Raw genomic sequence first — 14,118 nt, forward strand, 5'->3', positions numbered from 1 at the left:
CTATAAAGAAAACATACTTTTCTGAAAGAAAAATCTTCCAGTGGAGCAAGAGAATTCTACCTCTTGCTCATGAAGACTACTCTGCCTGACTTGATCTCATTGGCAGATCTTTTCCCTTGAAAACCAGATTTAAAGATTCAGTACAGAATTCAAAGATTTTTTTTCAATCTTAGGTTGTGACTTCATTCAGCTGGTACCGTTAAGCATACACCAAATAGTGGACCAAATTGAATGAAGTAACTTTGTAGGACTGTTTTGCATTGCCCAGGATATAAACAACGACTGGCAGAACCTTCTCTCACAGTTAAGTAAGTTCATCTGAATGGACTCACATACAACCACGGCATCAGAGCGGTTCCTCTTGGTGTTCTGCTCACCCTGGCCCACGTCGCAGGCACCTGGCTCTGCCTGGTAGGCACAGAGCGCCTCCCACTCACTTTCCAGTCTGTTCTTGTTCTTCAAGTGGTCCTCCATGTATGACTGGGGGGGCATAGGGACAAAGGACATAAAGTTAGCCGCCATTTCGAAAAATACATAGAATGGTTTGCGTGGAAAGAGGGTGATGAACAAGAGATGACTTAACAGGTAATAAAAAACAACAAACCAGCACAAAAACAGGGGTTGTTTCAGGAGTACCTAGGGACAAAATAAAACAGCGCACCCTGTGTCTGACCTGGGCTAGTTAGCATTTTCATACTATTATTTGTCCTTTTTTTCCCCTTAGAAACCATCACTGGGAGCCAAGCAGTAAATAAATTGGAGCAAAATATTAAACCCTTGACAAGAGCCACACCTTTAAATCTACAATCAGGTGTCATGGAGCATTACTGCTCCAAGCTGCTGTGTAGGGGAACCATGGCAGGAGCACGAGGCTGGTGAAAATCAAGAATTGGGGTCGGGGAATGTGCATTAGTGTGTGTTTGTATGTGAGTTTGACCTGGAAAAAAAAAGAAAAAAGAAAAAAGAATAACTGCAATTAAGACTCCTGAAAGGTTTGTCTGCATTGGAAATACTTCAGGGTGTTTCAATCACGTCCCTCACTGCTTGCACAGCCACTGATAAGATTGTCTGCATTTAAGCCATCGCACGGAGAAGAAGAAATTGAATTCGCTTGAGAGACAAAGAAGAAAAGGGGAAGGGGGAATGTGTGTGTGTGTGTGTGTATTTTCATTTCCCAAACCAGGGTGAGTCTTAGGGAGCTTAGAGGCTATGGCTGGCAAGGGGAGCCCTTCTTTTTTTTTTTTTTCCAGTGGGCGCTGTGCTTAGCTTTTACTCCTCCTGTACCATGGCTCCCCTCCCGATGGGGTTAAATGGTTTAGTCCGCTATTGTGTAAGGCAGAAGATTACAGACTCATAAACTGATGTCAGGGATCAGCTGGCTAATACAATGAAAGTGATACCCAGACGCCTGTTTTTTTTCACCCCATATTAAAGGCAGTATAGTAGGCTGAGTAGAGAGATACTCCATTGTTATCTGCAGCTCATTCACCCCTGTCAATCAAATGAAAAATGCAAGTCTTTCCAGAACACATAGCACTTCTACCTAATGATAATCAAAAAGAAGCTTATACAAAACACAATATGCAATTACCTTTGATGGCTCATCTATTCAGTTGTTCACTAAGTCTAATCAAAAGATATTATGTGACTAATAAGAACATCATGGCTCCAACTTGCAATGGTAACATTGCAAGTTGGAGCCATGATGTCATTGTATTTTCTGCTGTTTTGCTAAAGGTGCCGTTTAGGTCTTGAAAGTCTCACTGAGGTCATCATAGGAAATTGAAATGCAACTCTCTCAGAAAAACACATCTATACAATGAGAAGATGAGATGGCACAATGATCTAACACAATCTGTCCTGTCTAAATCCATTAATGACCCTAGGTGACATTTTTAATATGTTATTGTCAATTCACATCACTCTGCTCTGACCCATTACTGTTAATACATGCAATGTCAAAAAAAAAATGTAAAAAAAATCAAGCGCTCTACCTTTAATGTCCATTCAAATAACAGACATAACAACATCCATGTTTAAAGTCTAAGCTGCAGTGCGGCGCCTACACAAACATTGAATTTGGGCGCCTCAGGAAAATGCACGCCATTATGGCCACTTGACAAAACCTGTCACTGCTGTGCTCTTGTCACCCTGCACAAGTACACTCTTGCTTGCCAGCCTGACAGCGCTCCATCTACCCTTCCCACATTACATCTCTATGTTCTTGATACATCCACTCTGAATTGCATGCCATTCCATTCAAATGATGCCCCGAATCGATTGCATTCCAAATTCTTCTTTTTTTTCTCTCTCTCTCTTTTTTTTTTTTTTGCAGCTTAATGCAATGCAGCCACCAGGCCCTTATCGAGTCCTCCCGTTTCTAGAGGGGAGGCAGCGGACCGTGGCGTATTCCAGAGACAGGGTAACGAAGGTTTAGTGAATGGGGGGATTATGTCTGCCAATCAGAGGGTTGGGATGGGAGGCCTGGGTGTCAGGGAAACAATGTCTAATCCTTCCTAAGCAGTCTCCTCAGCAGCAGAGGGTGCTGGGTGAAATCGGGATGAAGGGACAACTGGGGGAACCAGACACAACAGGTAACACATTACTGTCTGGCTCCACTGTCAATTTCAAATGAACAATAGTGGTAACAGTTTTCACCAGGGTCTGTACGCTGTTACAAACAAGGGCTGGGGGGGAGGGGTGGCGTTACAAAAAAAAATCAATGGATTAGTATGGATTAACGCCAAGGTATAATGGCAAAATAAGCCACGAAGAGCTGAATGCTATCTGACATTTACAACGGAACATTTTTTTCCTTCAAAAGATAAGACTGTATTCTACTTATACTACAGCATACACTTTTTTTCCAACAGAAAATAAACAAATATAAAATTGTATGTGAAGATCTCTATGGGGCAGCACGAAGTCACATGTACCAAAAAAATTAGTAGTACACCTGAAAAACTGAAGCTATTTTCCTTTTCAGTGAATGATACATAATTTATATATAAAGAAGTACTCAAAAGATTAGCTACCTCAAGACACCTATTGAGTTTTGGGGTAGCAAGTGACCCTGGTACTGAACAACAGAGGAAGGTTTGCTTGGTAAGAGAGAGAGAGAGAGTAATGTAACCGTAAGACGCTGTCCATGGTGCTGAAAGCAGCTGCCACAGGTAGAACATGCAGTCACTGTCCAAAGAGAGACGCATATAAAGAAATGCATCTACACGTTCCGTCTGTGAATAATGAGGTTTTTACATTTTGAACAGATTGGTAAACTGCTCACAGGTGTCACAGTATCTCATGGCAAGCTAATGCTGGAAATGACAGGGAAGGAAGGAAGGAGAGAGAGAAAAATGTAATGTGAGACAGCAGAGGTTATCTAGTGTGACAGAGCTCTGAACGGATGTGGTGAAAAGCAGAGGGTGAGTCAGCAGATAAAATATTGTTTAAATCTCTGTACAAATGTATAAGACATGATGTATGTCTTGTTGAAAAGGGTAAAAGCACATGGTGCAACCCCAAATCATTTATTTGGATGTCACTTGACTGTACTTTAACATGATTTAACTCTGTGTGTGTGTGTGTGTGTGTGTGTGTGTGTGTGTGTGTGTCTGCATTTGTGTTTGCTTGTGGTTATGTGCGGCTGTATGAATTTGTGTGGCTGTGTGTGTATATGTGTGTGCACGCACATGTGGGTTCTTCAGTTTTTACTCAAGGTTTGAAAAATGTTGATTCTTATGTTTGTGTCCCCTAAAATGTCTGACCTGGACTATACTCACTTGTATCTGTGTAAAGTTTCTCACTGGAGTGGTGTTTTCACTTTCCTCTATGGTGGGGGGAGCTGTCTGTGTACTTCCCTAACATCTGAGATCCAAACATACCCCGGGCAAGCTAGATTTGGTACGTCACAAATCCAAAAGCCAATTGCTGTCTAATAAGCAAATGCAGGGGGGAAGAAACCTGAACCCTCCTGTGCAGAACAGACTTGTCAGTACAGAAAGCAAGTTTGCATTACATAGTAGAAGTTTTAACAGCAAACATGGTAGAGTGTGCAGCTTTTGGATGTAAACCGGATACTGGAGTTTCCTTCCATTATCTACCAAGAAATCCCACTATACTGCTGAAATGGTTGGGATTGATTTACAGACATCAGGCCCACATGCCTACTAACAAAAATACATTACCATTCTGATAGGTCCTCTTGTATGTGACTGAGTAAGTCTGTTGCCACAAGAGGGTTTGGACAGAGTGATGGAGGCAAATATCATCAGTTACAGGTATATTCATTACAACACATACATACAAACATGAAGAGTAGACAGAGCCAGCCACAGATCTGGCTGGCATGGAGAGCTTTCCCAGTGTTTCCCCGGCGCACCTTGCGCCCCTTCCTTCCTTCTCCAGCTCCGCTTCCTCGTGGTGAAAGCGAACCAGCAGCAGCTCCGCCCGGCACACCGTGTTGTCCGTGGCGCAGCATCTTCCTCAATCCCGTGCCCACAGCCCAGCACTCCCCTATGGTGTTGGTCCGCTCTGGCTCTCCCTCCATCCGCACCAGCCTGTCGTCTCTCTTGTCTGTCTCGTCTGTTTTGGTCATCTGGTACATTCGCCTTCCACCTGGTGTGGCGGTGGTGGTGAGGCTGTATTTGCCATGCTGGCCCAAGAGAGCGAACTAGGGGCTCAGTGGCCAGCGGGGAGGATAAAGGCTTCACAATCACGCCAACTCACCTCAGGTGTGTCCTCCTCCCCCGCTGGCGCCAACAAACCACAGCGACCCTGTCCAATTTGCTCTTCTTCTTCTTCTTCTTCTTCTTCTTCTTCTTCTTCTTCTTCTTCTTCTTCTTCTTCTTCTTCTTCTTCTTCTTCGGGATTGGTTTCCGGTTTGAACATGTATGACTGAATTATTACTATATTACCACTTGCCATTGTTTAGTGTACAGTAGCAAGCAAAGAAGAAAACAAGCAGAGGTTACTGTGTTTGATGAGCAGAGCGACGGTGTGCAGGTATATGCACTGCAGGCGAGCGGCGGAGGGGTAGGAACTGCAGGCGGGGGTGGGGTGGGGGGAGTGGAGATTTGAATTGAGGGCAAGGATAATTTGCATATTCATAGATTCTGGATTTTTTAATGAAGAAGACGGAATAGATGTGAATTTCAGGATTTTAGCAAGATAATTGAACTTATTTTGCAGAAATAACACATCAGACAACTTATTATATCAAGCAGAGCATTTTATATGTCTTAAAACATGACTGGAGGGGGACTTTAAGAATCTGCAAACTTAGACATTAGGATAAGCCATGTGCTTTTTTTTGCCAAATTAATTTATTCACATCAATTACAGACACAGTATGGACAGCCTTAGTGTTGACTGAAATAGCACTAACACACTTAAATGCAATAACCTTATTTAGTATATTCCAGTACATCATTACATAACTTTTCATACCTGTGCTGAAACATGCAGATGTGCATGTCTGCAGGCGTGCATGCATGTTTGTGTGTGTGTGTGTGTGTGTGTTTGTTTGTGTGTGTATATGTATACATGCATGCGCTTTGGAGACTCAGATTCTCATCAACCTTCTTCACACGGTGTGGAGCACAGACCCCAAAGTGTATGATTGTGTGTGTCTGTGTGTGTGCAAGACAGAGAGAGAGAAAGGGAGATAGAGAAAGCGAGAGGGATAGAAAGCGAGGGAGACAGAAAAGAGAGAGAAAGAGAGAGAGGAGATGAGATGAGAAGAGAGGAGTAGAGGAGAGAGATGGGAAAATATAGGTCTGAGATCTGTGATAACAAGGCAATCTCACACATGGTTTCATGCAAGATGGTGCTGGAATTTTAAACAAGAACCCCCTATAGGACACCACCATGTCAATCACCAAATGAAACAAAGTTGAAGACTCCTTTGGATTTTACCTTCCTGCATCATAGGATTTGTTTTGAACTTATTCCTAAAAATACCACAACTCCCACAAGATGACTCACACAGCACTCCCTTTTTGTTCATTGCAGGGCTAAATGCATTCCTATTGTCAGTGTTTTCTAAAGGGCCTCAGCAAACAAGCCTCGCCAAGTGCAACAAAACCCATCTATTACCACCAATATGAGGCATTACTCAAATTCACCCTCATTCGTTATTGGCTCCCTATGTAAAAGACAGACACGCTGTGTGATGAATGCCGTCTCCTTTAATGGAAACAACTCTGAGGCATCTATCAATCTCTTTTATCAAGCTTGTCTCAAATGAATAAAGGGAAAGTTAGGCAAAATTAAAACAATCCATTGTTTGGGTATATGTGTGTAACCAGACGGTTACCCAAAGGCAACCAAATTACTTTTTCTTTTTTCTTTTTTTTAAAGAGAAACACAACAGAATTTCTTAAACACAGACAAATCAGTGGATGATTGTATTTCACTTCAGAGCATCTCTCATTCAACAAAACAATACATTTCTCCATTTGGCTTCAGCAAAAGGGTAGGGGTGTTGGGGGGTAGGGTGTGGATTTTAAAGACAGCATGAGGGGGGCAGGACAGAATGATAGAGAGAAAAGAGGAACAAAAAAAAGAATGCAGCAAAGATAAAGCATGAGGAAGAAAAGGAGAACGATGGAAGCAGAACAACAAAGGTAAGAGTTTTGAAAGAGAATGGAGAGAGGGATGAGAAACATCCAAACAACAGATAAACAGAGAACGTAGTACACTGCTGGCTTTCAACAGAGGTGTCTACCACAATATTGTACACAAAATACTGCAAATCCTGCACCACATATTGACAACACAATCTCAGTGACTTAAAATTAATGTACAGCAGGTCCATGAACCTTGCAGGTCATTTCTCAACCATGATGGAAATCAACCAAGATTGATGCATGTTTCAGGGTGCAAATGAAGGGTTGTTACTAGACATTCATTTTGTGTACATACTTGCACAGCAAGATATTCCACTGTGCAATGACGCCATAGGCAGGGAGTTTGTGGTCAGAAGTTGTGGTTGATTAAGTATTGAATTCCCTGCACTCTGAATGCCCCCAAAGGGCCCTAAGAAAAAGTCAGTCAGTCCATCCATCTTGCCTCCCTATTCACTGTTTCATTCCCTCGCCTGCATTTCCCTAACCGTGAATCAATACCTAATCGAAAGCAACCTAAACAAGAAGGTTCCTTACCAGTATCATGTGTCCGGTGGATATGTCCATGTTTGATGGCACCGGCTCCTCACACCAGGAGGAGGTGCTGCTGCGCGCTGAGGGGCTGGCCACTGGACCGTCACTGAACTGGGATGATACGCTGTTGAGCCTCGAGTGGCGCAGCGTCTCCGGGCGCTCCACTCGCTCCGATGTCCTGGTGGCCATGCGCTGGCGGCACAGCTCCTAGGGGATTTCAGGGCACGGTTAGGAGAAAGGTTGTCAAAAACCCAGCGGTTGTCCTGCACCACTTTCATTGTAAACATTTTGATTAGGGGGCGCCTTCGTAGCTGAATAGTTACAGCCACTGTCGTCGGTTCGATTCCAGCTGGCGACCTTTGTTACATGTCATACCCCTCTCTCTCACTCTTATTTCCTGTCTGCCTTTCACTGTCTAATAAAGGTAAAAAGTAATCTTTAAAAAAAAATTTTTTGATAAAAGTTTGCTTCTTGCTAGCATCGAGTGCTTGCACTTCAATTCATGTTATCCTTTCACCTGGGGGCTGTGTTCTGTAAATGCACATCTTAAAATCCTGCAACATGCTTGACTTGATCGTCCCTTACTTTTCTGTAGATTAATGTCTTATCCAGGTGGATTGAAGAGTTTACACTAATTATGGCAAAACTATATGGTTAAGGTACCAAATAAGATTTGCATAATAAATTCACTGTGTACTAGTATATGGCGGTCAGAAAGACTATTCGGTGATTAGAGATGGATCTATACTATGATATCATTATTGCACTCTTTCAAAGCAAACCCCCCCCCCCCCCAAAATCACCTCACACCACAGAGTTGCTGCATTCTTTGCCGAAAAATAAATAAATCAGTAAACTGTTTCTTCCTTCCAGGGGAAAAAATAACAGCAGAATCAATCCATGATTCAAAGAGGATTTCCATTGTAAACTGCATTGTATAACTGCTCTACCCGAATGGGGGCAAAAAAGAGCACTGACAGCATTGTACAGTATAATTTCCCATTTTGATTGATATCACAAGTTTTTTTTTTTCCCATTTCTGTGGATTTTTGGAGACTTTGGTAAATGATTGTTCCTCCACTGCTACTAAGATTACTGCTCTCCAAGTGACTCTGCTTTTCTCCCATCATGCCTCTGTGCAGAGACAACCCATTACAAATTCTGAGTCTAGGCATTATCTACACAGCCAGTCATTCTTTTCCCCCCCTCACAAAATGAAAAGAAACAGAGGCGGGGAAAAATCTCTCATTGTCTGACAGCTGCAATCTTATCGAACCTTCTGTCCTTATAAATGCATGCACAAACGCGCGTGATGCACACAGACCGAGGTGCACACACACGCACACACCTTGTCTGACTCCCCACGTAAGATGTTGTCGCTCTTATCTCTGGGTGGATATTTCTCTATTAGATTCACCCGGGATCAGTCAACGCTATCATACTTGGTTTGGAGAAATAGAGCCAGCGAGAGAGCCTACGGTCATTTCCATGCACAATTAATAACACGGAGCCTGGCAGGGCATTGGAGAAGCCCTGTGAAAACATATGCTATCGCATGATCTATCATGGTGATATTTCTCTCTGGTGAGTGGGAGCCTGCTAAGCCCTGGTCTTGGATCAGCTTTTACCCGCCATCAGACTTTAATCATTAGAGCCATGAAACAGCACCGTGGGCCTCAGCCTCAGGATAAGATGTAGGTCCACGGCATAATTCATCCCACTTCTCCAAGTCTCTGCTGTGCAGAGCGCCGTGCTGTACCAGAGCCGGGAAATTTCCCAGAAGGAGGCAGGAGGGTGTAGTTAGGACCAGAGGGTGGCCAGAGGAGAGACATGTGAGCCCCGGAGAGCAGCACAGGCCGTGGGGTCATATTTTCCCCATTCTCCCCCCTCTCACAGAGCACTAATAGGGATGAGACAAGGAGTCTGTACTGTATACTGTTATCCAGCTGTATCACTTTGGCTCAGGGCAGAAAAAAGTCTGAAAACTATCACTGTCAAAATGCAGAGACGATGCCTATACAACTGACTGATAGCAAAGATCTTCTTGAAGGTATGTGGAGAATAAACATGCCTTGAACATTATCTTGAGTTTCCCCATAAGTATACAACAACAGTGTGATCAGTAAGAGTAGCAGTACAATAAGATGTAGGCCATCACATCAACATTTAATATGACTGCATTTCCAATGCACTCAATACACATTTATATGAAAATCGATGTTTAGGTTTGAGGTGATAGATTTTACAATACATCTACTCCAGGAGACATTTTGCTTCTTTGTGGCTGTAATTACAGCTCTGTATATCGCCGGCATTTAAAGGATGGCAACCCAGTGAAATCCTGATTAAATATTGAAAATGTTAACGCAACGTGCAGATAAATGTGTTCTGAGTGCCATGCTGAGCACAGCTGAGCCCCATCACTAAAAATCAATACAGCCCTGGCTGCCCATGGCCCTGGAGGAGCAGAGGGAATAGGTCACACCGGCGACCTGTTTCTCTGTATATCTGTCTGTCTCTCTTTGTCTGTCTCCCCCTTTGTCTCTCCCTCTCTTTCACACGCATACATACACACACTCACATGCACGCACGCACGCACGCACGCACGCATGCATGCACACACACACACACACACACAACTCAAACTAGAATGAACATTAAAAAAAAAAGAATGTACTGATTATCCAGAACAGTAATCAGTAGAAAATGGGGAGGAAACTGGGAGAATTAAAGAGCATTAAAATGCAGTATATAAACACAAAAGGCCACTTTCAGGTGAAAATATTGTATTCAAAAGGATTAGAGGCCCAGTTCAAACAAGCCATGTTAACATTATTTTTCGGCTGAATCAAAAGAGGCTAAACATGCTTGTGGGTCAACATGTCGATGCAGATACCTTTGTTACTTTGTGTATTTGCTGCTTAAGCATTTGTTTATCAAAAATCAACTCAGGGTATCTTACGGTAGCTCATTATTATGATGACTTAATATTTCTTTTCATATGGCTACAGCAACAGAAAATGGTTGCATGTGAATGCATACGCCAACTAACACAGACAGCGTAGGCTTAGCACAGTCAGTGATACCTTATGCCTTTTTGGATATTGGAGTCTTTGTTTCAGCTCCACAAACTAACAACACTGGGAAGTGCCCACTTACACACAGTGGAAACCAACACAGACGTTAGCCAGTCAGGACAGCAGCTTGTCATATCAGTTCGTATGCTCAGCCCATTGACAGAGCACTATGCTAAGTGTGACAGTTGCTGATTGGCTCCTAGCGAGGGGGATGCTCTAACCTGATAGGTTGCTGTTGCATCACTACTGGTGTCAGTCCCAAGGCTGGCCAGCTTCTCCTTCATGCGAAGGTGGGAGCGCTGGCGCAGGCAGAAGAAGGTGGTAGACCCTGCCAGCACGACCAGGACGAACAGCATGCATAGGACAGAGAGCAGCAGAAACTGGCCCGACTCCACTCTGGTCTCCTTCACCACAGGGATCTGGGTCAAGCTGCCCCTCTGGAACGAACGAACAAATGAATGCACGCACGCACGCACGCACGCACGCACGCACGCACGCACAAACACACACACACACACACACACACACACACACACACACACACACACACACACACACAGAGAAGGCTGTCAGAAAAATGATGTGATGGGAAATACTGATGTTGCGACCAGGTTGGCCAGGTGAAGAAAGCTTATTTCTCAAGGACAACAACCACCCTTTTATCGTCTCAGTCCATCACTTTTCACTCAATGGTAAATGAAGAGTAAAGAAAGAAATAAGATGTGGCTTTATAGCTAAATGAAAAAGGCATCTATAAGAGATTAACACTGCTCCCTGTGTTTCCTTACCTCCTTCCATCCTCTACTCTACCGTTTCCTCACCCACCTCCACACTGTGGCCATCCCCACTCATTAGCCATCACTATTAGTCGTTTTTACAATGTGCATTCAGACTCAGTCAGCCCTGGTTACCAGCTCCTGTTCAGTCCAGCCTTCTAACTGAGCACACATAGTATTTACGGCCCCATTTAGCCCTGGCATTGGGGAGGGCCTGGCACTTTGCAGCTACAGGAGGTTGAGATACTAAAAGCCTGTGCTTAATTAGCTCCTCTGGTCCCTGAGTTTGACTGGATTAGGCCGTGGCCCAAGCCAATCGGCAAATAGGAGAGTCTAGCAGGACTGCAGTGACACAGGCGGACTCAGACAGGACCTTCTTGTACCCCAAATTAGTTGACGAAAAAAGGCCTTTTCAGACATTTAAACCCTCACTGCATGGCTAATGCTAACTCCAGCAGAAAGGTATGGGGTGGCTTTACCCATCCTCCACGTGTGGGTATGGTAGGGACAGCCTTTATTTTGTATATATTGATTACTGGACCAATTATGACCATTTACTTAAATTCCCATATAGTCCCAATTGTTCCATACTGATGCAGAATTTCGGAGCATAACATAAATAAATGGGACTTACAATTTGGCTGGATGATTAATATTATCCAGTAACATGTAAACGATTTTCTTCACCGGTGCATACAGGGCAGATATGGACATATAAACACCAATATTTAGATGTATTTGCAAATAGTAAGGTAAGGATGACTATGGGCTACACTCAAGGCGATTTTCCTGAATTTCGCTTCAGGGACGAATTAAGATTAACTTATTTAACCACTACAATTTACTTGACACAAGTCATAACTAAAGCCCAGTCTTATCAACACAAAGACCAATATCAACCAATAACATCAGTGCACCAATGCATAGGCTCAGTCCCCCTTGTATGCCATATTGAAAGGCTGATTGGCAAGCTGAACGAAATCAACAACATGACAAAACAGAGGAGAGATTTTGACATTTAGCCTGAGGGTGTAATAAGGTTGCTGAAGGATAGTTGCATCGTTATCCATCTCCCCCCAAATGAAACATAACACTTCGACCCGGTCCAATGCCATTTAACCTTGTCGGCTAGTGATTGCAACTGCTGCAGTGATTGTGTGGCTACAGAGGTCTCTGATTACTGCGTTGGCCCTGATGGCAGTTTCTTTTGATTGCAATAGCTGTGGTTCGAACGCGCAGTTTCAATCAACCATAAAGAGGCTGGACAACAGCTGAGAGGTTTGAAGTGCTGCACATATGAGCGCAGAGGAGACATGGCCTTGTTCCAAGTGTTACATCTTCTGTGCTGTTGTGCGATCAAATGAATATCATTTGGGTCTGACATATGAAAAAAAAACAGCATAATATTAGGTTTGTAATTGAGGGATTGCTTGGGTTTGTGCATTAAAGCTTAGAATGCCGAAATCTCTCGGCCTGCGTGTGATCCTCTGACTGAATCACACAGTATTGCGAATTGTATGAATAGAGAGCATCATTGGGGGGAAAAAATTAATTAGTATTTTTATAGATTTATTGTTAGACACTAATATATTCCACACCGCTTTCTCGGCTTGAAGGGGTGGTGCAGTGGTCCAAGACCCTTGCCTCTGTGACCAAAGTGCCCCCTGTGGATCTGGGTTCATACTTTCTTCAACCAATTGGCAGCATGGGCCTACACCTCTTTTGCAAATCCCTTTCGATCTTTTCCTTATTTTGGGGAAAAAAAGACAAAAAAGATTGGAAAAAGACTCCCTCAGCGATGTGTTACTTTCCTTTCAGCAAAATTCATTAGGCAAGAGCAGCTGAAGTTAACTTAAAAAAACAGTGCACAGTGACAACAACTGGGTTTAAAATAAAACACTTCAAGCATCAAAAGAGCATTCAATGGCAGTTATCAAGGTGAGGTGGGACGGTTTGTAATCTCCCTAAAGATGCTAAGAATAAGAAGCCAGAATGATATAGAAAGGAAGAGAAAGAACGAGAAAAAGACAGAAGAGAAAGACAGAAGAAAAAGACAGAAAGGAAGAGCAAAAGAAAAGAGAAAAAGACAGAGGAGGGAAGGGGGAAAAATGATAGCGGTTAGAGCTCTAATTTGACGCGGGGTTTTTTCTCTCTCGTTTTACTTTTTTTTATATGTCATTTGTATTTACAAATTTCCGATATATTCAAGAAACCACAACCAGATTAACAGCCTTGTCTAACAAGAAACATTTTAGTCTTTTCTTAAAGATGACCTTAGGAGAAAGTTCATTAATTGAATTTAAGGCACTTTTTATTAGCTCCTAACACATACGAATAAGACAAATTTATTGGATGATTAGAATTGACTAAAAAATATTTTTGTTCTTTCAATTTGATTTTACTTCATCAGAAAATGTCAGAATTTGGAAGAATAGAAGAATTTTAAATGAAATGTAGTAGTTTATATACGGATCGACACATCCACCTAATGAAGTGGAAAAAAAATGTTTTGGGGGGGGTAATTTTAACACCAATCACAAAAAAAACTTTTCAAATCCAATGAGTATGTTTGTTTTTGTTTTTTTACCAGCTTTTCACACATCTCATATGATGTATGTAATGTATGTGCATCACTTCTCAGGATACAGACTCAAGATATTACTCTCTCTTTATAACAGACACCCCCCCCCCCAGTTCTCCCTCCTATTCATCTCGCCTCTGTCTATGGATTAGCCAATCTGAGAGAAGACAAAGGGCAGATGGATTTCGGTGCTCTGGATTATTCAAATGATAGCGGAGAGGTCAGGCAGAGAGGTAGCCACAGGGGCGGCTGGCTATCCATTCACTCACAAGCACAATACCTTTGAGAAGTACAAACGAATGATATCAAACACACTGAAAGCGCCACAGCTCACCGATACTAAAACTTGGTTAATAATTGAAAACAATCACCGCTACCCGCAGCAGATTTCACAAGGTTTAAATTGCTCGAATTCAGAAAATTGGAATTGATGGGATTTTGGCATTTTGAACAGTTAAATAAATAAATTAATCCGTAATTAAGCTTACAGGAAAATATAGAAATAAAAATAACTGCAAAATGCT

At 42.7% G+C, this 14,118-nt stretch overlaps 1 protein-coding gene across 1 annotated transcript in view; it reads right to left on the reverse strand.

Annotated features, from left to right (window-relative positions):
• Positions 1-14,118, reverse strand: part of ptprn2 (protein tyrosine phosphatase receptor type N2) — a 192,591-nt gene that overhangs the window by 21,587 nt on the left and 156,886 nt on the right. Inside the window, exons 12-14 of the mRNA XM_056299232.1 lie at positions 10,459-10,674; positions 7,164-7,367; positions 333-480 (exon numbers count right to left, since the gene is read on the reverse strand). Of these exons, the coding sequence (XP_056155207.1) occupies positions 333-480; positions 7,164-7,367; positions 10,459-10,674 (568 nt within the window). The remainder of the gene's footprint in view (positions 1-332; positions 481-7,163; positions 7,368-10,458; positions 10,675-14,118) is intronic.

Source organism: Lampris incognitus, chromosome 19 (assembly GCF_029633865.1).
Source record: "Lampris incognitus isolate fLamInc1 chromosome 19, fLamInc1.hap2, whole genome shotgun sequence".
NCBI lineage: Eukaryota > Metazoa > Chordata > Actinopteri > Lampriformes > Lampridae > Lampris > Lampris incognitus.